The sequence below is a fragment of the Chelonia mydas genome, chromosome 13 (assembly GCF_015237465.2).
Source record: "Chelonia mydas isolate rCheMyd1 chromosome 13, rCheMyd1.pri.v2, whole genome shotgun sequence".
Classification (NCBI taxonomy): domain Eukaryota; kingdom Metazoa; phylum Chordata; order Testudines; family Cheloniidae; genus Chelonia; species Chelonia mydas.
In genome coordinates, this window is record NC_051253.2 from 34,200,824 (window position 1) to 34,225,500 (window position 24,677).

General features: G+C 49.3%; 2 protein-coding genes across 2 annotated transcripts in view; both read right to left on the reverse strand.

Moving 5' to 3' along the window:
• LOC102937210 (ribonuclease pancreatic) overlaps positions 1-24,677 on the reverse strand; it is a 391,285-nt gene that overhangs the window by 68,973 nt on the left and 297,635 nt on the right. The window lies entirely within an intron of this gene.
• LOC119567849 (ribonuclease-like) lies at positions 17,446-17,883 on the reverse strand. The gene has a single exon (XM_037915307.1). The coding sequence runs from the start codon at positions 17,881-17,883 to the stop codon at positions 17,446-17,448; it is 438 nt and encodes a 145-aa protein (XP_037771235.1).

A 24,677-nucleotide genomic window follows, 5' to 3' on the forward strand; every position in this document is an offset into this window, starting at 1 on the left:
AAGTTACAAAAAGACACACAGACAAGAATATTCATTCTATTCAGCACAACTTATTTTCTCAGCCATTTAAACAAACAGAATCTAACGCATATCTAGCTAGATTACTTACTAAGTTCTAAGACTCCATTCCTGTCCTGTCCCCGGCAAAACCTCACCCAGACAGACAGAGACCCTTTGATGTTCTCCCTCTTCCCAGCTTTTGAAAGTATCTTGTCTCCTCATTGGCATTTTGGTCAGGTGCCAGTGAGGTTATCCTAGCTTCTTAACCCTTTACGGGTGAAAGGGTTTTTTCCTCTGGCCAGGAGGGATTTTAAAGGGGTTTACCCTTCCCTTTATATTTATGACATGCCCCCCAAATCACAGCTAGGGTGAAACGCTGGCTGGGATTTCTTTCTGGAGCTATAGGAAAAACAGAATTAATAAGACACATGCACCTCTAAATATACTACCAAGTACATAAAGACTAACAATATTTTCCCCATCTCAAGGACGATTTTAACCAGTTGATTCTGGGAAACTTTCACGGGAGCGTGCATCAGCCACTTTGTTAGAAGCTCCTGAGATGTGTTGGATGTCGAAATCAAAATCTTGGAGAGCTAAACTCCACCGAAGAAGTTTTTTGTTATTTCCCATGGCAGTATGAAGCCACCGTAGCACAGCATGGTCGGTTTGCAGGTGGAAACGCCGTCCCTAAACATATGGGCGTAGCTTGTCCAGAGCGTAGACAATGGCGTAACATTCTTTTTCAGTGACTGAACAGTTGCTTTCCCTCTCAGACAGTTTTTTGCTGAGAAACACTACAGGGTGGAATTCTTGATCCGGTCCTTTCTGCATTAAAACTGCTCCCACACCACGCTCGGACGCATCTGTGGTTACTAGGAATGGTTTGTCAAAGTCTGGGGCCCTTAGTACAGGGTCAGACATGAGTGTCGCTTTAAGCTGGTTAAAGCCCTTCTGACACTCTTCGGTCCGCTGAATGGCATTTGGCTGTTTCTTTTTGGTTAGGTCTGTCAGTGGGGCGGCAATTTGGCTGCATTGCGGTACAAATCGTCTGTAATAACCGGCCAAGCCTGAGAAGGATTGAATCTGTTTCTTTGACTTTGGGACAGGCCACTTTTGGATAGCATCCACTTTGGCCTGTAGGGGGTTGATAGTTTCCTTGACCCACCTGGTGTCCAAGGTAAGTCACTCTGTTTAGGCCTATTTGACACTTCTTAGCCTTAACAGTTAGTCCTGCCTCCCTTATGCGCTCAAAGACTTTTTGTAGATGTTCCAGGTGTTCTGCCCAGGAATCCGAAAATATGGCCACATCGTCAAGGTAGGCGACTGCATATTCTCCTAATCCCGCTAGGAGACCATCTACAAGTCTTTAGAACGTGGCGGGTGCATTCCGCAACGTGAAAGGGAGTACATTAAATTCATACAGCCCAACATGTGTGGTGAAGGCTGACCTTTCCTTGGCGGATTCATCTAGCGGTACCTGCCAGTATGCCTTGGTTAAGTCCAAGGTAGAGATGAAACTGGGCCCGTCCCAGTTTCTCTAATAGTTCATCTGTGCATGGCATTGGATAGTTGTCTGGGCGAGTTACAGCATTTAGCTTACGGTAGTCCACACAAAACCGTATCTCCCCATCTGGTTTGGGAACTACAACCACTGGAGATGCCCATGCACTGCCAGATGGGTGGATTAACCCCATCTGTAACATATCCTGGATCTCCCGTTCTATAGCAGTTTTAGCTTGAGGAGACACCCGGTAAGGTTGGGCTCTAATTGGGCGAGCATTACCTGTGTCAATGGAGTGTTATGCCCGTTCAGTCAGTCCTGGGGTGGCTGAGAACGTTGGCGCGTAGCTAGTGCACAGCTCCTTGATCTGCTGTCGCTGCATACGCCCAATCGTCATGGAGAGGTTCGCCTCTTCCACACCACCAGCACTTTTCCCTTCGTAGTAGACACCTTCAGGCCACTCAGCGTCGTCTCCTCCCTGGGCTGTAAACTGACAAACCTTTAATTCTCTGGAATAAAAGGGCTTTAGAGAATTAATATGGTACACCTTAGGCTTTTGGTTGGAGGCGGGGAATGCTATGAGATACTTAACGGCTCCCAGGCGCTACTGGACCGTGAATGGCCCTTCCCACGATGCTTCCATTTTATGGGCCTGGAGCGCCTTTAAGACCACGACCTGGTCCCCTACTTTGAAGGAACGCTCTCTGGCATGTTATCATACCAGGCTTTTTGCTCTTTTTGAGCATCCTGTAGGTCTTCTTTCGCAAGGGCTAAAGAGGTTTGCAGGGTGTTTTGTAGGTTGGTTACAAAGTCCAGAATGTTAGTTCCTGGAGAAGGTGTAAATCCCTCCCATTGCTGCTTCACCAGCTGTAATGGCCCCTTAACCTCATGGCCATATACAAGTTCAAATGGGGAAAACCCTAAACTGGGATGTGGTACAGCTCTGTAGGCAAAGAGCAACTGCTGCAACACTAGGTCTCAATCATTGGAGTGCTCATTTACGAATTTACGTATCATGGCCCCCAAAGTTCCATTAAACTTCTCCACCATGCCATTTGTTTGATGGTGGTAAGGAGTGGCAACCAAGTGATTTACCCCATGAGCTTCCCAAAGGTTTTCCATAGTTCCTGCCAGGAAATTAGTCCCTGCATCTGTGAGGATGTCGGAGGGCCAACCTACCCTGGCAAAAATGTACTGCTAGTGCCTGGCACTTTTAGCCCTGGGGTTGCTTAGAGCTACTGCTTCCGGCCATCAGGTGGCAACATCCATGAAAGTCAGTATGTACTGCTTTCCTCTGGGTGTCTTTTTCGGAAAAGGACCCAGAATATCCACAGCTACTTGCTGAAATGGAACTTCAATGATGGGGAGTGGCTGGAGAGGGGCTTTGACTTGGTCTTGGGGTTTTCCCACTCTTTGGCATACTTCACAAGACCGGACATAGGTAGAAACATCCTTGCCCATTCCCTCCCAGTGGAATGATCCCCGCAAACGGTCTTTGGTCCTGTTCACCCCAGCATGGCCACTAGGGTGATCGTGGGCTAAGCTCAAGAGCTTGGCCCGGTATTTAGTTGGAACTACCAACTGTCTCTGAGGACGCCAGTCTTCCTGGTGTCCACCAGAAGAGTTTCCTTGTATAACAGTCCTCTTTCTACAACAAACCTGGATCGATTAGAAGAGCTGAGAGGTGGGGTTGCTCCATGCCACCGTCCAAGCTCTCTGGAGGCTTTCATCGGCTTCCTGTTTGGTCTGGAACTGTTCCCTTGATGCTGGAGACATCAGTTCCTCATTGGATTGTGGTCCTATGCTTGGTCCCTCTGGAAGTGATGTAGGGGATGGGGCTGTTTCTGTTGACTGAACCGCTCTCCACTGGGACACTATGTTGGGGTTCAGGCTCCGGCTGAACCTCTTGTGTAGGGTTATGGGCTGCTGTGGTTCAGGTTCGGTGGGGCCCTCTGGTGCCGAGGTTGCAAGTATTGGATTCAGTGCTGTCAATGGGTCTGGTGCTGGTTGTTCTGCTGGTTCCGGTTCTGGGACTGGTTCCGTCTGGGTCTCTGGGACTGGATCCACCACTGCTGTTGGAGACATTGGCCTGGGGTCCTGGTGCATTACCTCTGACCGGGTCCTGGTAGAAGTTTCCGGAACAGCTGCTAGGCGTGACGGTTGGTTTAGTCTGGCTGCGGGTGACCATTCCCACCCTCTTGGCCGCTTCTCATGATTGGCCAAGTCTTCCCCCAACAGCATGGGATGGGATAATCATCATAGACTGCAAAAGTCCACGTTCCTGACCAGCCCTTGTACTGGACAGGCAACTTGGCTGTAGGCAAATTGAAAGAGTTGGACTTGAGTCGTCACTTGGATCTCTGAGTTGATTAAATTAGGGTCCACTAAGGAAGGATGGATAGCTGATACCTGTGCTCCGGTTGTCCCTCCACGCTGTGACCTTCTTCCGGCCCACACTCACAGTTTCCCTCCCCTCCAAGGATATCTGGGAGGTATCTGGGCCTAAGGATCTCTGGTGTGATTCCGGTGCAATGAACTGTAATCTGTTGGGGTTCTTGGGGCAATTGGCCTTTACATGCCCCAGCTTGTTACATTTAAAACATCGTCCAGCCGACGGGTCACTGGGGCGAGGCGGGTTGCTGGAGAACGGGGTGGTGGGACGATAAGGTGTCTGGAGGGTTCTTTGGGGGGTAGGTGGGGCCTTGGGCAGCCCCCGGTAATAGGGTGTGGTCTGGGGTTGTCCCTTCTGGTCTCCGCTCCAACTGCGACCAGTTTTCTTCTTCTCTGCCACCTCCACCCATCTGGCTCCAATCTCTCCTGCCTCGATTACAGTTTTGGGCTTCCCATCTAGGATGTATCTTTCTATTTCCTCAGGAACACCCTCTAAGAACTGCTCCATTTGCATTAGGAAGGGCAAATCTCTGGAAATTCAACACTTGCTCCTGATATCCAGGCATCCCAATGTTTCACAATGTGGTAGGCATGTCAGGTAAATGACACGTCTGGTTTCCACCTTAGGGCTCTGAACCTCCGACGAGAATGCTCGGGTGTTAGCCCCATTCTGACTCTCGCCTTGGTTTTAAACAGTTCATACTTGTTCATGTGGTCCTTAGGCATTTCAGCCGCCACCTCAGCTAAGGGTCCACTGAGCTGTGGCCTCAGTTCTACCTTGTATTGGTCTGTAGAGATGCCGTACCCAAGGCAGGCCCTTTCGAAGTTTTCTAAGAAGGCCTCAGTATCATCGTGTTGCCGGCACCCAGTGCCCAGAGGCAAACAACAGCAGGGGTTCGTTGCCCTGTGTGCATCACCCAATATACACAACGGGGTGGAGAAGCAGAAAAGTTTATTTGGAATTCCAAAGAAAGGTACAGGGAGAGAAATCTCAAATCCTGCACACCAGAGCAGGTCATTACACACACTTTTATATTCCTTAATGCTACTGCACAACACATCAGCCAATCAAAGCTTTGCACAAATGCTCTGCCTTCCTTATATGGGTTACAACAAAGTTGATTTCCTGCAACCTCTAACAAGCATTCCTAGCAACTTAAACAACCAGCACATCCTGTCTGGCCTTGTAGCTGTCTCTCCTGTTATCTTTAACTTGGCGGCAGCAAACCTTACACTATGAGGCATTATCTACGGCTGCAACATTGTTTTAAGAGCAAAAGAGCTTACTCAAACCAGCCAGGCCTGAGTTCTATTAAGGGGGGTTGAAAAGAAGCCCTTAGGCCTATAGCAGGGAGACTTCCTCGACCCTTATGGCCTTCCGTCCCCTCAACTTAACTAATGGCCATGCCCTGGGGTCTCCAACAATTTGCCTGCCTTGTAGGTGGGGAACTTTCTGGGATGGGAAGTGGTACCTGGAGAAGGATTGCTAGGTTTGTTGGTATATTCTGCTGAGCCTTTACCGTCTCCATCTCCAGTTCATGCTTCATTTCTTTGTTTCTTGCCTCCATTACATCCTTCTCCATCCGCATGAGTTCTATCTGTCTTTCATATTCCTTTTGTTTTTCCTTAGCCTCAAATCTGGCTAATTCCACCTTTTGTTGAACCGTGGAGTCTGTCATCCTAATCTCTCTGTTTTTAACTAACTTTTTACACCCGAGAGTTAGACAGAAAACCAAACCAAAACAAAAATACTTGGCTTGTAAAATTTTGCTGTGCTGAATAGGATACCTATATTCTCTGCTAGTGATTGTCAGCCTACAGAAAAATCCAAAAAAACCCCCCACAAAACCTAACACCTTTTGTCTCCAGGCAAATTGGCAGAAATCCCCTCAAGTTACTCTTAGGTTAAAAAAAAAAAAAAAAAAAAAAAACAACTTTCAGGTCTGTGAAGACTGGTGAATTTCCCTGCAGGAGGTTAACTACTCTGCCTTAGGTAGAGAAAACCTGTCTCTGCTCTGGTCCCAAAGCAAAGCAAAAAGCTTCCAACGATTTCCAGTTGGAGACCTGCTTTCCAGCAGCCCAAAGGAAAAAATTTCCTTTTCAAATCTCAGGTTTCAGACTAACAGCCGTGTTAGTCTGTATTCGCAAAAAGAAAAGGAGTACTTGTGGCACCTTAGAGACTAATCAATTTATTTGAGCATAAGTTTTTGTGAGCTACAGCTCACTTCATCGGATGCATCCGATGAAGTGAGCTGTAGCTCACGAAAGCTTATGCTCAAATAAATTGGTTAGTCTCTAAGGTGCCACAAGTACTCCTTTTCTTTTCAAATCTGTGCTCCTTGTTCAAAAAAGAAAAAAAATCAAAATCCTAAAAAACCCTAAAACTAACACTTTTGTCTTCAGGCAAATAGGTAGAAATCCCCTCTAGTTGCTCTTAGGGAAAAAAAAAAACTTCAGGTCTGTGAAGACTTGTGAATTTCCCTGCAGGAGGTTAACTACTCTGCCTCCAGGCAAAGAAAATCTGCAATTCACAAAAGATAATTCCCTTTTGTCTCTGCTCTGGCCCCAAAGCAAAGAAAAAACGAGCTGCTTTCAGTTGGACCTGCTTTCCAGCAGCCCAAAAGAGAAAAAAAAATTCCCTTTTAAAAATCTGTGCTTCTGGTTCAAAAAATCTCAAATTGATCTCAAAATGATTTCAGGTTAATCCCACCATTCTGCCACCATGTCCAGGTTCCTTCCCCACTTTGAACTCTAGGGTACAAATGTGGGGACCAACATGAAAACCTCCTAAGCTTACTTTTACCAGCTTAGGTTAAAACTTCCCCAAGGTACAAACTATTTTACCCTTTGCCCTTGGTTTTCCACTGCCACCACCAAACATTAATCTGGGTTCCTGAGAAAGCATTGTTCAGAAAAGTCTTTCCCTCCAAAAATCCTCCCAACCCTTGCACCCTACTTCTTGGGGAAGGTTTGGTAAAAATCCTCACCAAGTTGCATAGGTGACCACAGACCCAAGCCCTTGGATCTTAGAACAATGAAAAAAAGCATTCAGTTCTTGAAAAGAAACATTTTAATAGAAGAAACAGTAAAAAGAAAAGGATCACCTCTGTAAGATCAGGATGGTAAATACCTTACAGGGTAATTAGATTCAAAACATAGAGAATCCCTCTAGGCAAAACCTTAAGTTACAAAAAGACACACAGACAAGAATATTCATTCTATTCAGCACAACTTATTTTCTCAGCCATTTAAACAAACAGAATCTAACGCATATCTAGCTAGATTACTTACTAAGTTCTAAGACTCCATTCCTGTCCTGTCCCAGGCAAAAGCCTCACCCAAACAGACACAGACCCTTTAATGTTCTCCCTCTTCCCAGCTTTTGAAAGTGTCTTGTCTCGTCATTGGTCATTTTGGTCAGGTGCCAGTGAGGTTATCCTAGCTTCTTAACCCTTTACAGGTGAAAGGGTTTTTTCCTCTTGCCAGGAGGGATTTTAAAGGTGGTTAGCCTTCCCTTTATATTATGACAGCTTGCAAAGAAATTTGGTGTGGGCCCCTAGGGAGCGAGGGAAGCTGGGGTGACTGACCCAAACTTAGGATCATTTGAGGAAGGGGTTCCCCATCCCTGAACAAAAGAGCCTGGCTGAAAGTGCCTGGATTGCCCAACTTGGTGCGGAGCTGGGTCTCAAACCCAGACCATGACCATCACCCCAGGGTCTCGGGGCCCCCCAAACCCACAGGGCAGGCCGCACACTAGCCCTTTGTGGGAACAAAACTGAGAATGGTACGAGACAGAGAGTTTGGCTCTCATGACAGGCAACGAACACACCTAACACTCATGCCCCAGACAGATCACAGGGAACGTGCAGAGAGGGCTGAGCTAGCCAGCCCTGCCATGCGCTGGCTGGGCCCAGGAGCAGGCTGGGCTGGGCTGGGCTAGGCTGGGCTGGCTGGGCCCAGGGGGATCCGGGGCAGGCTAGGCTGGGCTGGCTGGGCCCAGGAGGATCTGGGCCCAGGAGGGATCTGTCTCCACTGGCACCAGCTATGGGGGTCCTGCCAGGCCCCTCTGTGCCAGATCCTGTCCCATTCACCCTGCAGTGTCTCACGGTGCTCATGGGCTTGGGGCTTTGACACCCCCCAGTCCCCGGGCCAGCCCAGATCTGGCCCAACAGGGCTGCCCACGACCCAGTCAGCCTGGACCAGCCCCCACTCAATCTGCACTGCCCAGCCCCGCTGGCATGCTGGGTGTCGGTTGGTGGTTTGGCTGTTGCTGGATCCCTCCCTGTGGCCTGGGGCAGGCTGCTCTCCCCAGGACTGGGGGGAGGGGGGCAAAACCCTGCACATACAGAGGAAGTTTCAAAACCTGGGATGGGGCAACGGGCTAATGGGTGGTGACTCCATAGGCCGGTGGGATGTGCCAACGGCTGCTCGTTCCCCGCTGTTAACAGCAGAGCCCTGCTCCCACGTGGAGTGTCGTTGTGGTGTCGGGAGCGGGGCAGAGCAGGGAATGATGCCAGGTTAACAATGTGATGCAGTGGCAGGAAAGGCTGGTGTCCTCCTGGGGTGGATTACCAGAAGTGTCATATGCAAGACACGGGAAGGAATTGTCCTGCTCTACTCAGCATTGGTGAGGTCCCGCTTGGGGTCCTGGGCCCAGTTCTGGGCACCAAACTTTAGGAAAGATGTGGACAAACTGGAGAGAGTCCAGAGGAGAGCAACACAAATGATCAAAGGGTTAGAAAACCTGACCTGTGAGGAAAGGTTAAAAACTGGGCAGGTTTAGTCCTGAGAAAAGAAGACTGAGGGGGAGCTGAGAACAGCTTTCAAATCTGTGCAGGGCTGTTCTGGAGGGGACAGAAATCCATCATTCTCTGTGTCCACTGAGGACAGGACAAGAAGTAATGGCCTGAGTCTGCAGCCAGGGAGATGTAGGTTGGATATTAGGGAAAAGTTTCTAATGCTCAGAGTGGTGAGCATTAGTCCTTCTGTGGGGCCCTTCGGCCCTTTCTTCCTCTTTTAATCAACTACAGCCCATTCCGTTCCTCACCTCAGAGATAGAACCCAGGAGTCCTGACTCCCAGCCCGCATCTCTCCTCACAGAGCTGGGCTAGAACCCAGGAGTCTTGACTCCGTCTCCATCTCCCGCAATCAGAAACAGAATCCAGGAGTAGAGCTGGGTGAGTAATGAATTTTTTGGTTCCGAGCAATTGAAAACTACAGTAGAACCTCAGCGTTACGAATGCCAGAGTTACAAACTGACTGGTCAACCACACACCTCGTTTGGAACAGAAAGTATGCAATCAGCCAGCCCCACAAACAAAAAACAAAAACAAATCCAGTGCTGTGCTAAATGTAAATGACTTAAAAAAAGGGAAAGTTTTAAAATTAGTATTTGACAAGGGTAAGAAATTATTTCTTTTAAATTAAGAGGGTTAAAAGCAATTAAGTTAATTTTAAATTCTTTCATTTAAATTAAGAGGGTTAAAAGCAACATTTTTCTTCTGCATAGTAAAGTTTCAAAGCTGTATTACGTCAACATTCAGTTATAAACTTTTGAAAGAACCACCAAACACTTTGTTCAGAGTTACGAACGTTGCAGAATTATGAACAACCCCTACTCCCGAAGAGTTTGTAACTCTGAGGCCCTACTGTGGTTTTATCTTGGGTTGAACCAAACCCCATATTATTCCAAATTTTTGGCGAAATAAAAAGTCAAAAAATTCCATGTCACCTGGACAGAAAACATTTCTGTTTGACCTGACTGGAAATGGTTTTTTTTTCAGTTTGGGGCATTTGGACAAAAGCAGAGGCCTAAAGCCCCAAAATGGCCGGTGGGGACGGGTTTCCCTTGTAACTTTCAGCCCAGCAGTTAGAGCACTCACCCAGGGCTGTGGGAAAAACCCAGTTCAAATCCCCCCTCTGCCTGCCAAGGGGAAGGGATTAGACCAGAGATCTGCCCCCTCTCAGCTGGGGACTCTTCACTCGCTCCACTTGGAGCTGCCCTGCTCCACTTTTGGCTGGATCGCTGTTGGAGCAGGGCCTGGAAACTGGGTCACCCACATCTGAGGTGCAGGCGTTAACCAGAGTCATTCTCAAGGGTGGTCCCAGGCACAACGGCTACTCAGCGTCACCATGCTTGACAACTGGGGTGAATAAATTCATACAAATTTTGCCCTGTTCTACCCAGGAGTCCTGGCTCCCTGGTCTAACCCATTAGACCTTCTAGCCACCCCAGGATAGGGCTAGAACCCACAAATCCTGGCTCCCACCGCTCCCTGCTCTACCCCACTAGACTCCCCAGAGCAAGGCTAGAACTTCAGACTCCTGGTTTCTAATCCTCCTGCCCTGACCTTACCACTTGAAACCAGGTAAATACCAGCTGACTCTGAAATTGCAATCTCCTGCTTGAATGGTGGCTTTTATACTCTAGGGTCTCTGCTGCCGGGATTGTCCCTGGCGCTGTGTTTGTCCAGCACCGAGCACATGGGACCCTGTCATGACGGGCGATGCTGGGACTACAGCACAGCAATGAAATCTCTCCCCCCTCGGACAAGGAGCCACCTGCGATACCCTGTTAATCTCCCAGTAATTGCTTATGGGTGCCCTTTCCCGGGCCAGGAGATCACCTGATTCCTTTGTTCTCCAACCCTTTAGCTATCACCTTGCAGGGGGGAAGGGCCCAGGCCATCCGTTGCCAGGAGACAGAGTGTCGGCCATTTACGTACACTGGCCCTTTGCTCTGCAACAATTACACCTTCCTCCCTGATCAATGGCCATAAAAGGTAGACACCACATTCAGTAAATATTTGCTGTCAGATATCTGGGATCTGCCTATTTGCTGTCAGATATCTGGGATCTGCCTTTGATCTGCAGTAAAAACATTTTATTGCAGCCAGAGCAGCAGATTTCCTTCTGAACCAAATCCTAGCGGGAATATCCAGCAGAAGGAGGCGGGTAAACCTCAGTACTGACATAAAAAGGGTTATCTATTTTTTTAGAATGTTACCTCAGTACAAACTTGCCCTGTGCCTTCACTGAACTAAAGAGACACTCACAATTATTTTTATCCAGGATATTTGGAGAATGTAACAACTGGCATGCCTAGATTTTAATTGCTCAGGGTAAATAAAGAAATTCAAGGAGGATTTTTCTTTCTGTCTGTTACATTCACGGCACACACACAGAGAAATTAGATAAAATCATACAATACTCTTGCTGGAAGGTAGCAACTTTATTTCTTAGAATCCAGAACCGCAACACACAAGAATCCAAAAACACACACAGAGAAACAACAGGCTGCTCCCCAAGGAACAATTCACCCCACCTTACTCCAGGCAGGCTCTCTGCAGACTGATGGTGCTGAAGACCCAGATCAAATGCTCCCCTCCAGAGCCCCCTAGCCTGTCAGCAGGATCAGGGAACCCCTTGCACTTGAAGTGACAGCTCCCTACCACACCACACTGTCACCCAGGGATAAGCCACGCGTGAGGAAGACAGCATGTGTCTAGTCATAAAACCATCTTTATGACACTCAAGTGTGTTTACACAGGCTCTAAGACATAACTTGTATCTTCCTTTGGCGGTTTAGACTATCTTCTTTTCTGCTGTTTTGCAAAGGTTGATAAGCATTGTTTGTTGCCTGCAATAACTACTTGAAGTCTTTAGTGGCAAGTTGTAAATACACTGTGAATGGCAGATGTTAAAGCCACTTGGGTCAAAAGGCAAACAAACCACTTGGACCTTATCAAAGACCAGGACAGCAGTCTGGTAGAGGGATGAGATTATCTCCAGAACAAACCCAGCAGGATGTTTGTGGTTTAAAGAGAGTCCTGACTTGAAAGGAATGTCTCTTTATTCAGCATCAGAAAGGATCCTTATCAGAAGCCATAAAAAGAAGCTGTAAAAGTGGGACAAAAGTTTTACAAAAGGTAGATTGTGCCAAGCCAACCTGATCTCCTTCTTTGAGAAAGTAACAGATTTTTTAGACAAAGGAAACACAATGGATCTAATTTACCTAGATTTCAGTAAGGCATTTGATACCGTGCCACAGGGGAAATTATTAGTTAAATTGGAAAAGATGGGGATCACTATGAAAATTGAAAGGTGGATAGGGAATTGGTTAACAGGGAGACTACAGCGGGTCATATTGAAAGGTGAACTGTCAGGCTGGAGGGAGGTTACCAGTGGAGTTCCTCAGGGATCAGTTTGGGGACCAATCTTATTTAATCTTTTTCTTGCTGACCTCGGCACAAAAAGCGGGAGTGTGCTAATAAAGTTTGCGGATGATACAAAGCTGGGAGGTATTGCCAATTTAGAGAGAGACCGGGATATCATACAGGAAGATCTGGATGACCTTGTAAACTGGAGTAATAGTAATAGGATGAAATTTAATCGTGAGAAGTGGAAGGTCATGCATTTAGCGATTAATAACAAGAATTTTAGTTATAAGCTGGGGACGCAACAATTAGAAGTAACAGAGGAGGAGAAGGACCTTGGAATATTGGTTGATCACAGGATGACTATGAGCCGCCAATGTGAGATGGCCGTGAAAAAAGCTAAAGTGGTTTCGGGATTCATCAGGCGAGGTGTTCCCAGTAAAGATAAGGAGTACCGTTATATAAGGCACTGGTGAGACCTCATCTGAAATACTGTGTGCAGTTCTGGTCTCCCATATTTAAGAAGGATGAATTCAAACTGGAACAGGTACAGAGAAGGGCTACTAGGATGATCCAAGGAATGGAAAACCTGTCTTTTGAAAGGAGACTCAAGGAGCTTGTTTTGGAATAGCCTTCCAAGGGAAGCAGTGGGGGCAAAAGACCTATCTGCCTTTAAGATTAAACTCGATAAGTTTATGGAGGAGATGATATGATGGGATAACATGATTTCGGCAATTAATTGATCTTTAACTTTTCATGGTAAATAAGCCCAATGGCCTGTGATGGGATGTTAGATGCGATGGGATCTGAGTTACTACAGAGAATTCTTTCCTGGGTATCTGTCTGGTGAATCTTGCCCATATGCTCAGGGTTCAGCTGATCGCCATATTTGGGGTCAGGAAGGAATTTTCCTCCAGGGCAGATTGGAAGAGGCCCTGGAGGTTTTTCGCCTCCCTCTGTAGCATGGGGCACAGATCACTTGCTGGAGGATTCTCTGCTCCTTGAAGTCTTTAAAGCATGATTTGAGGACTTCAATAGCTCAGACATAGGTGAGAGGTTTATCGCAGGAGTGGGTGGGTGAGATTCTGTGGCCTGTATTGTGCAGGAGGTCAGACTAGATGATCATAATGGTCCCTTCTGACCTTAATATCTATGAATCTATGACTTTCTTCCTTCTCTCTTTCTAGCAATAACCTTCCTTTTCGACTGTATGGCTTTGATTGCTACTTATATGCCTGAAGACGGCTCTAGCTTCTTTGGAGATGCGTGTTCGCAAATACTTTACCTAAGTGCAAAGCGTCTGATATCATGGCTATGGCAATGGTGGGATGCTTTATGTGCCATGGAATCCAATGACCCTACTGGCCTGCGGTCTAATCAAGAATCCATTGGAGTGTGGGCTATTTATCATCCTTGGGGAATCTACACTTAAAACAATGCACTGGCGCAGCTTCAGTGATTCCAGTGCAGACAAGCCCTGGGAAAGACGACAGCCTCCTCTCCAAAGACCATGATGGAGAAGAGACAGTCATGCCTGTTCAAATTTCGTGGTTGTCTTTTAAGAATTAATAATGTTTATGTAAGCGGGGGAATGGTCCCGCTATTGTGGGGAACTTTCCTGGCTTATACACTACTCCAGTGAAATGGACTAGCGAAAGGATCTGAGTCCTCGCTCGTACTTCCTTTAGCCAGAGGCCGGCCTGACCTCCAGGACTCCCCTTCCACTCTCCTGTGTGGCAGAGGCCTCGTAACCCCAACAAGGCTGGGCCCAGGAGTCCTGGGGGGCTCGACCCCCAACCTTGTTGTGGTCACTTAGGGCAGGGGCTAGGGTGTCCCCACTCCAGGGTGCTCTCTCTGCACTGGATGCTTCCCTGACCCCCTGATCATCAAATACAGTTCAAAGCAAATACAATTTATTAAACAGCAACCAATTAAAAAAATAAGGAAAAAATGGGAAAGGTGAAAGGGAAACCCGTCACCCCGCTCTGTGGCATGGGGATGTCACAACCAGCATTTCTGGGATGTCAGGGGAGTTCAGTCTGTTCCTCACAAGTCCCAGGCCTTTTCTCAGGCCCTGGCTGTGCTGCAGGGATGCTGCGGGTCGGACACTTGCTCTGGCAGTGGCCACACGCCCTCAGTGTCTAGGTGGCAGGACCCTTCTTCCCAGTGTCAGCCCCCTTCACCCCCACCCCCGTTGGGGTTACGATCCCCCTCCAGGTCTGGCCTACAAGGCCTCTCTTGGCTGGGGGCGTCTCCCTGCACTAGGCCTGCTGCCCAGGGTCCCCCTCGCTCTCCCCAGCTGCTCACCGCACCCCACTCCAGACTGCTCCAGCCCCAGCTCTAGGGTTGCCAACTTTCTAATCGCACAAAACCGAACACCCTAGACCTAGGCCTTCCCTGAGGCCCTGCCCCCTTCTCCACCCCTTCCCCGAGCCCCTGCCCCCCGCTCACTACATTGCCCCTCCCTCAGTGGCTTGCTCTGCCCCACCCTCACTCACTTTCACTGGGCTGGGGCAGGGGGTTGAGGTGTGGGGGGTGAGGGCTCTAACTTGGGGTGCGGGCTCCAGGTTGGGGCCAGAAATAAGAGGTTCAGGTTGTGGGAGGGGGCTCTGGGCTAGGGCAGCGGGTTGGGGTGCAGGAAACGGTGGGGGCAGTGCGTGGAGCCCTGTGGCCCCCTCCCCTAGGACCTGCTGCTGGGCACTTCCGGGGCGCAGCATGGTGCCAGGACAGGTAGGGACTAGCCTGCCTTAGACCCACAGCAGCCCCGACCGGACCGGACACCCTATCGAGCTCCAGCTCCACTCTGCCTCAGCACGGCTGCTGCTCTGCCTCCAGCTCCCTGGGCTGCTTCTCTGGCTCCCCTGGCTCTGCTTGCTGCAGCTCTGCTCCCAGCACAGGTCTGCTCCCTGGGCTGCTTCTGTGACTCTGCTCCCAGCACGGACCTGCTCCCCCTGGGCTGCTTCTCTGGTTCTCTCTGGCTGCCTCTCTCCTTAGCTCGGCCCCACTCTGTCTGACCCAGGCGATTCCAGCTCACTTGCAGGACAGAAAGCCCCTGGCCTCCTGACTCCCTGATTAGCCTCTCTGCCTTGTCAATCACACTGACCTGGAGCATTGGACTCTTCCCATTGTTCCTGGGGACTGTCAGTCTCAGGGACTTGATTTCCCATTGACCCTTCCCCTTCCTTTTGGTACTGGGAGCTAGCCAGCCAAAACACCCCCACTGAGTTTTAGTAAAGGGCCAGCAGTCCCCTTACATTTACAAAGAAATTTGAAGTGGCAAGTTTGGACCAGTTTGAGGCAGATTTTAAGCATCTGTAAAACCCTGATGAAGCAAACAGGATAGCTCCAAAAATGAACTGGATTTTAATGCAGCACCAGTTCTGTTATAACTGCTGTTAAGAACTCTTTTCTGTTACATCGGTGACTTTTCTAAAATGTGCTCCATTATTTAGATGGACTTGAAATGTGTTTCATCTCATGGGGACGTGGGGTAGGATTATTAATCCAAATTTGGGATTACTTGATGCTGTGGTTCCTGAGATACAACCCTGGGAAAAAAGCTTCTCTTAAGGTTGACTGATTCTACCAATTCTTTTAAAACAGATTTTGGGATCAACCCATGTCTCTGATCATACCCCAAATGGTCTTAATCATTCATCCTTGATCCCCCTAGTGTTTGCCATCCCCTCTCCCTTTGGGGGACATGACAGAATATACCCCATGTCCATACCCCACACACTATTGTAATAAGACTTTGTAGACAGGATGCCTGGTGAGGGATCATTTGAAAACTCATAATTTGCTGATCATTGTTGTCCGGATAAAATGTGTGTGGCAACATTGTGTGTGAAGTTATAAGATTCCACTGTATGGTGTTGTTACCACATGTTCCAAACTGAGGTCGGCAAACAGGCCTGTCTCGAACAAAGGAACATGTGCTTTGCTGAATTTACACTTAAGCAGTATACAGAGTCATCAAGCAGGAAGGGGTAGGAGAGGCCAGCTCTGCCTCTGCACTGCAAACCCCTCTGAGATGGAGCACCATAGGTGGCCATGGGGCCTGGGGATCCTTCCAGCCCCATGGAGACTTTGGCTGCAAGCAGACAAGCCATTCACTGGCAAACCTCAGATGAGTCCTCTTTGCTCCTGGATCCCCCTCCCTGACACTCACCCAGAGCCAGGCAGACCCTGCCGAGCTGGGCCCACACTGTATCTGGTGCTCCGGAAATAACATTTCCTGTGCCCCATTCCCCTGCAGTCACTGACCAGCCCATCTGGGGCCATGCTGGGGCCCGCAACCTGTGAGGACTGGTGCCCCCTTCTGGGTAACGGCCCTGTATTGCATTCCCCGCCCCATTGAGTAAGGGAGTCGCCCCAACCTGCATCTGGATTGGAGCCGGTGCCCCATAAAAGGCAAGGCCTCAGACTGCATTCCCCAATCCCTGGAGCCAGCTAGGCCCCTTGACCTGGTTTTGATCATGGTCACTGCTTAGCAAAGGGGCATGCCCCCAAATCCCTTCCCTGGTCCCTTTAAACAACTTAGGGCATGGCTACACTGGAAACTTCAAAGCACTGTCGCGGGAACGCTCCTCCGGCAGCGCTTTGAAGTGTGAGTGTGGTCGCGCAGGAGCGCCGGGAGAGAGGGTTCTCCCAGCGCTCCTGGTGATCCACCTCCATGAGGGGATTAGCTCCTAGAGCTGGGAGCCCTGCTCCCTGCGCTCAGAGCTTGTTTACACGAGCGCTTTAAAGCGCTCTGACTTGCTGCACTCAGGGGGGTAATTTTTCACACCCCTGAGCCAGCAAGTTAGAGCCCTATAAAATGTAAGTGTAGCCAAACTCTTAGTCATATTCCCAAAATAGCCCGAGGGTTTGAGGTCCACAGATGTACAGTGACTCTGCTCCCAGCCCCCCAAACACACCGACTCGTTCTGCATTGGCAGGAAAGTGTTTTATTGCAAGAAGCAGGAAGGAAACAAAACTCAGGGAGAGCTTTCAGGGCCCTGCCTGGGACAATCTTCTCCCCACAACCTGCCCCCGATACCTAATGCATGCCGGGTGGGAGGGGGTGGCCGTACTGTATAATGGGCACCCAGCGAGGCGAGCGCTGGGCTCAGGCTGAGGGTCTCAGTGCCAGCTGGGGGGGCTGGGTGTCCAGATTTTCACTCGTGTGGATGGGAACTGGGCACCTGGCTTGGGAAATCCGCCCCGCAGGCCCCAAGCTGCCGGCCTGTGGGATAAGGGAAGACACTGAATGTCCCTGTGGAGACTCATGGCAGGGATTGCCCAGAATGGGCAGGGACGAGGCAGGAGAGCCCCGAGTGACAGAGAACTGCCCAGGAGTCAAAGTGGGGGAGCAGGGGCCTCCCTGCTCCGCCTGTGGCCAGCGCCTGGGCTCTACAGGACTCTGTCTAAGTGCGCAGGCTGCCCCTGGGCACAGGTCACATGGATCCTGCAGGTCCGGACTCTAGCCTTGTAGATACAGTGCCCTAGTGGGGAAATGGATGTCAGCCGGCATGTGGTGATGTGGAAGCGTGCGATACTGTTGTAGACGTTGTCGCGCACCCGTTTCCCTCCACTGCTGCAAACACCCTGGACTTGGTTTGTGGGGGCTTGGATGAAGGTGTCGCCGGTTATACCGAAAGGGCGGGTCAGGCCCTGGCGCTGCATCATGAGTTTGCAGTAGTTCTGGTCACTGGAGGCACTGCTCTTGGGGAATTCAATGTGTTGGTTCAAGAACTGCGAGTAGCTGGTGCCTTCTCTGAGCTGGGCCAGGCTGGCGGCCAGGAGGACGAGGGGCAGCAGGAGCGCGGGGTGGGGTCCCCTCGAAGCCATGGCTATATCTGTCACTGGATCTACCTGCAGTGGGGAGAGGGGGGAGATGGATGGAGACAGGGTTGTTGCCGGCACCCAGTGCCGAGAGGCAAAACAACAGCAGGGTTTGATTCGCTACCCGGTGTGCTTTACCCAATAATTACAATGGGGTGGAGAAGCAGAAAAGTTTATTTGAAGCTATAAAAAGGTACAGGGAGAATAGAATCTCAAATCCTGCACACAGAGCAGGAAGTTACACAGGCTTTTATATATATATATTTTTTAGCATATTTATTTAATAGCAAGCTGCCCTAAGTATCTATATAGCCAGCCAATTTAGTTACTAGCTAGTTTTTTTGTTTTTTGTATTATTTGTTAAACTATACATAAAGCTGCTTTATTTAGCTTTTTTTTTTTATATTTGCCCTGTTTGGCCTTGTTTAGTTTCAGGCAGTCTGACTCTGCAACATATTGTTGCAGATCCTTAGCATAACTGCTGTGAGTGCCTCCAGGCGGGGCGGCCAAGGACACTTGGGCCTAGTACGCAGAGCTGCTGCGAGTGTCTCCAGGCGGGGGGCGGGTGGGAGCAAGGACACTTGGGCCTAGTGCGAGGGGGCTTCATCGACACTCGTGGTCTTCCATCCCCTCGAGTTACCTAGTGGCCATGCCCCAGTGTCCCCAACAACTCCCTCCTTTGAGAACACTTAACAGCTTTGGCTCTGAGTTTTTTTACTTGGGCTACTTATTTTTTTATAATAGGATTTTGCATAAGCACTTTGTGATAGCCCTGAAGAGAATGACTTATTAACTTTTGCAAAAGGGCCCTGACACATGATACTGCACAGCATAATACCATTAATACAAGCAATACAGGAAAGAGAAATTTGAATAACAGGCTAAATAAACCACCAAGCCAAGATGACAAAGCCCAGCCTGAAAACAAGGTTTGCAACCAATCGCTCTCTGGGGCAGTATAGGCAACCTGTGCTCGGGCATGGGCCTCAGCCTGTACCACCTTTTTATAGATTTTATAACTGCTATTATTTATATATATATAACATTGGGGCCCAACGAGGGCACAAACCCCTCCTTGGGATGCCAAGAGATAGTCCAAAGCCAGCCTGTTTTGGAGGGAAAATGTCCTGAGCTGCTGTACCTTTTTATTTAATATTTTCACTGCTACTTTAAATTACTAACCGAGTCCTCTAACTCAAAGGCAACTTTCTTAAGTACCATTTGCAGCCTTACAGTATAGCGGCCTATGCATGCCATGGCTGGCCCGGAAAACAGTGGCGCTATTTCCAGTACAGAGCACTACAAGCTTCTCGGTTGTGAGGGAATTCTTTATATTGCCCTTTAATGCCGTAGTCAGTTGCTGCAGGGTCTTTTTTTGTGACTTAACGGAGGTGTCTCGGGCATTTCTAATTTTTTGGGGGGGGCAGGGTGGCAGTTATTGACAGATGAGGAACTCCATGAGCTATATAACAGCTACCTGTCCAGTTGGCTGGCAGCACCTTGTAAGCCTTTCGGCCACATACAAAATAGTGACCCTGTAGGGCCCAGTAAGGACTGTTTTTTAAGGGGATTCCTGGGATATTTAAGGCTGCTTTGGCTGTTTTTCCAAACAGTTCATATGCCCCTAAGGGGGCATTCCATCCTTCTGTCTGGGTACAAGTGGGGGCGTTTCTAATTGCGCCGTTCAAATTACACTTGCCATAGGGACCACTACAAACCCACCATTGGCTTGCTACACTGGAGATATTAACTGGACGGCAAGTTATATTTCCAAATCTTTTTTTTTGTGGTAAGATTATTTGTAAGAGTTTTTCTAAAAGGGGAGGAAGCATTACACCCACACTGCTGTCCTCCCCTTTTGGTCTTTATTTAATACCCATTAGCCCACTGTGTAATAACACAGGAGCTTTTTTCCACAGGATGCGCATAGTAATCAGATTGGTTTCGGGTAAAACATAATACTCCCTCAGTGAGTACTGCAACTGAATACTCCTGGTTCTGATAGGTGGCTTGCTGTAAAGAGGTCTTATTTCAGAACGGCGAGTCCGTTCTTTCCTGCTCTTTGGTGGCGGCTAATTCTGCTAGGATCAAGGGCAGCATGTCAAGGGGCATTCCCGTTTTGGGGGACCGTGGAGTTGGAGCACATACCCAGCAATCAGTCTGGTTTGTTAAAGTAGCAACATGGTGCGCAAGTGAAACAAAGGAGTTATGCTCCCAATATGCACAGTTTGGAAATACCAATACAGAGAATAACAATATTACCCAATTAATTATTACCAGAGTTTTTCCAACCCAGGGTCTCCAGTACCTGGGTGGGCCCATTTTAGCGTTAAGGTGCCCGCTATTTGTGTCTTTTAAACAGTAGCTTTAGCCCGAAATCGTCACTAGATGAGGAGTCAGCAGGTTGGACGGTCCACTGTTCTGCTGACGAGGGGGCGGGTACTGCCTTCAAACGAGAGTGATGGATCCAGTTCTTGTGTCCCTCGATCTTTGCCTCTGTATGGGAGACCAGCAGGACGGTATAGGGTCCTTTCCACTTTTCCTGGAGAGGCTCGTCTTTCCAGGTATGAACAAGCACAGAGTCACCAGGCTGTAAGAAGTGGACGGGAGAGTTCAAGGGGAGAGGCTGGGAATCCTTGGTATACCTGTGAAGAGACAAGAGAACAGCAGACAGGGAACACATATACTGTGACAAAAAACCATTACCTAGCTCCCATTCCCCTGACAGAACCGGGGTGCCATTCATAGGCCATGCCCTTCCAAACATAATTTTAAAGGGACTAAGCCCTAATCTACCCTTAGGGAGAACGCGGCTACGAAGTAGGACGAGGGGCAAAGCATTAGGCCATCGCAGTGAGGCTTCTTGGCACACTTTTGAGAGATGCCATTTAAGGGTCTGATTGGTACGCTCCACTACACCACTGGCTTGCGGTCTCCAGGGCGTATGGAGTTTCCAGGGGATCTGTAAAGCATGTGAGATGCTTTGAATGATTTTTGACGTGAAATGTGTCCCGTTGTCAGATTCCATCCACAGGGGGAGTCCAAAGCGAGGAATGATCTCCTTAACAAACTTGAAGGCCACTGTTCTGGCAGTGCAATTACGGCATGGGAAGGCTTCTGGCCATCCGCTGAACCGATCCACTATGACAAGGAGATATTTGAACCCTTGGGTCCGGGGAAACTTAGTAAAGTCTATTTCCCACACTTGTCCGGGGCCCAGAGTGGGTTCTAGGGCAGCTGGTGGCACAGGATGTCCCGGTCGGGGGTTATTCTTTTGGCAGACTAAGCCGTCCGCTTGTACCTGGGCAGCCAGGGGTCGGAGTCCGGAAGTGATAAAGTATTTTCCCATTAGCGGGATAAGTGCTTCCCTGCCAGCATGAGTGGTTTGATGTAGTTTCTGCAGCACCGGCCGGATCAGGCCCTTTGGTAGGAGGACCTTCCCTTCCGGGGAATGGAGCCACCCCTCCTTTTCCCGGAGACCGAGTTTGTCAGTTAGCTGTCTCTCCTCCCCAGAGTACTGAGGGGTTGGAAGCTCCCCTACTGATGGGATAAGGGCATGCATATGGGCGTTCTCAGTCTGAAGGGATGGCAGGGTGGTAGCATGCTTAGCCTCTCTATCTGCCCTAGCATTACCTCTGGCCACATCTTGAGGTTTCCTCTGATGGGCTTTACAGTGTACCACCGCCACTTCCGAGGGAAGTTGTACGGCTTCTAGGAGCCGGAGGATTTGGGGCCCGTACTTGACTGGGGAGCCTTGGGCTGTCAGCATTCCCCTTTGCTTCCATAGGCCAGCATGAGCATGTAGCACACCAAAAGCATACTTTGAATCAGTAAAAATGTTGACCCGCTTTCCTTTTGACAGTTCAAGTGCACGGGTCAGGGCTATTAGTTCGGCAAGCTGGGCAGAGGTCCCAGCAGGCAAACCTTCAGCTTCCACAGTGTCATGGAGGGTCACAACAGCATAACCCGCCCTCCTTTGCCCATTTATTACAGTACTGCTACCATCAGTGTACCACTCATAATCTGCATTTGGGAGGGGTACATCCTTTAAATCTGGACGGCTGGAGTACTGGGCATCTATGATCTCTAAACAGTCATGTTTCTGTTCCTTTGTTTCTGGCAAGAGGGTGGCTGGGTTAAGGGAGGGGCAAGGCTGTAAGGTGACTTCAGAGTTCTCTAACAGCTTAGCCTGGTACCGAGCAATCCGAGCCTGGGTGAGCCAAAGCCCTCCCTTTGCATCCAGTAAGGCTCGGACTATATGGGGACTATAGATTTGCATAACCCCTCCCAATGTTAGCTTCTCGGCTTCCTCAAGCACTAGGGCAGTAGCTGCGACCGCCCATAAACATGCCGGCCAACCCTTTGCAACCTGATCCAGTTGCTTAGAAAACTAAGCCACGGGACATCTTTATGCCTCTAACAGCTGTGTGAGCCACCCCCTTTCGTTCATGTAGATACAACTGAAACGGCTTAGAGAGATCCAGCAGGCCCAGAGCCGGGGCCTCCATCAATTTTCTTTTCTGGATTTTAAATGCCCTGTCAGCCTCAGGGGTCCAATAGAAGGGGTCATGATCTGCTCCTTTTACACAGTCATACAGGGGTTTAGCCCACAGTCCAAACTCTGGGATCCATATCCTGCAAAAGCCTGCCATACCCAGAAATGCCCTGAGCCACTTACAATTACTTGGGGTAGAAACTTGACAGATAGCTTCCTTTCTTTTTTTTTTTTCTTTCGCTTGAAAGCTGACGCTCCCCTTGCCTTAGCTGTAACCTGATCCCTCTACCTCAGACAACAGAGTTCTCAGGAGGATATTACAGTTGTCCCAATCCGGCTTGTGACTATTGAGGCACTCCTCAAAGACTGAAATAAACCGGCTTGGGTTCGTGGAGAATTCCCCAGCCTGTGTTTTAAAAGCTGCTAAGTTTATTGGATTGAATGGCACATGGGTGTAAACTTGCATAGTGGTAGCCTGACGTCCCTCTGCCCCTGGGCAAGCCACAACAGTCTCGGTAATCAAAGGATAGAGTCCCACCGAGGGGGCAATCTCTGTAACCCGAGGCATCCTACCCTTATAAGGTGAGGGTGTGGGGGCCGAAGGGGACACCGGCTCTGCCATTACAGTGGGGGTGGGGGTCTGGGGACTAACATTAGCTGCTACCGAACCAGTCGGAGTCAAATTACAGCTCTGCAGAATTACAGCTCTGTTCTATCTCTTAAAGCCATAAACGCTTGTGCATACAGATGTTTATTCCATTTACTCATTTACTGACAAAACAAAACTAATTGGAGGATCGTGTTGTAATTAATTGACCCTCCTGGTGGCCACCACTCCTGGTCCTTTAGTTGATATTGAGGCCAGTCAACTGTACAGAATCATTTTAATTGGCTCTTAGTCATCGGATCCGCACCAAATACCTTCCAGTTTGCTAGAATGCACTCTAGGGGCGTACACTGTGCCCTAACCCCCGAGCTCTGTCCTGTCCCATACCTACAGGGTAACTCTGGGCGTCCCCAGGTTCCAACAGAGCATACAATCCGGATTTCAAAAGGTTCCTACCTTATCCAAGGGACCGGTTCCTCACCGTCGTCCGCAGCTGCTCCTCCCCTATGTCCAAGGGACCGGTTCCTCACCGTCGTCCACAGCTGCTTCTCCACTATATGAGTGCGTTGCACTGTTGTGCCCTCCGGGGTCGATCAAATCGCGTCTCCTCCGAGGCCCCCGATGAACTCACCGGTGCGCGCTGGGCGTCGGTTCTCGCCGCAATCCTCGACCTCCAGGAGGGGTCCGGGCAAGGCTAAATAGCAGCCTTGTCGCCCACCCAGGAACGCCAAAAGCTGTTGCCGGCACCCAGTGCCGAGAGGCAAAACAACAGCAGGGTTTGGTTCGCTACCCGGTGTGCTTCACCCAATAATCACGACGGGGTGGAGAAGCAGAAAAGTTTATTTGAAGCTTCAAAAAGGTACAGGGAGAATAGAATCTCAAATCCTGCACACAGAGCAGGAAGTTACACAGGCTTTTATACATTCTTTTTTTAGCATACTTATTTAATAGCAAGCTGCCCTAAGTATCCATATAGCCAGCCAATTCAGTTACCAGCTAGTTTTCTTGTTTTTTCTATTATTTGTTAAACTGTATATAAAGCTGCTTTATTTAGCATTTTTTTTTTATATTTGCCCTGTTTGGCCTTGTTTAGTTTCAGGCAGTCTGACTCTGCAACATATTGTTGCAGATCCTCAGCATAACTGCTGTGAGTGCCTCCAGGCGGGGGGGCCAAGGACACTTGGGCCTAGTACGCAGAGCTGCTGTGAGTGCCTCCAGGTGGGGGCGGGGGGGGCAAGGACACTTGGGCCTAGTGCGAGGGGGCTTCATCGACACTCATGGTCTTCCATCCCCTCGAGTTACCTAGTGGCCATGCCCCAGTGTCCCCAACAGGGTGGGGTGGGGATCTGTCCCCTCCATGGAACCTCCTGGGCCCAAACCCCTCCCTGCCACTCCACTCTCTCCCCACAGCTCCTCTCATCTCAGGGCAGTGAGATGGGACTTAACTGTTTGATTCAGAGCAACTCCCTATTAACCCAAGAGACATTGACCCTGAGGCCATTCGGGGGGCCAGAGTCACACGGCCAACCTGGAACACAGGTTCCTAAATCTTTTTGGGTGTTGGAGGTGTATAAGTGGGGGCTGCCCCATCCCTCTACTCACCATCGCCCAGCTCCAATTCATTTCATGTCATTGGAAAAGTTATGATTTGCTGAAGATGATTATCCTATTTGTATGCACGTATCATTTTTGTATCTG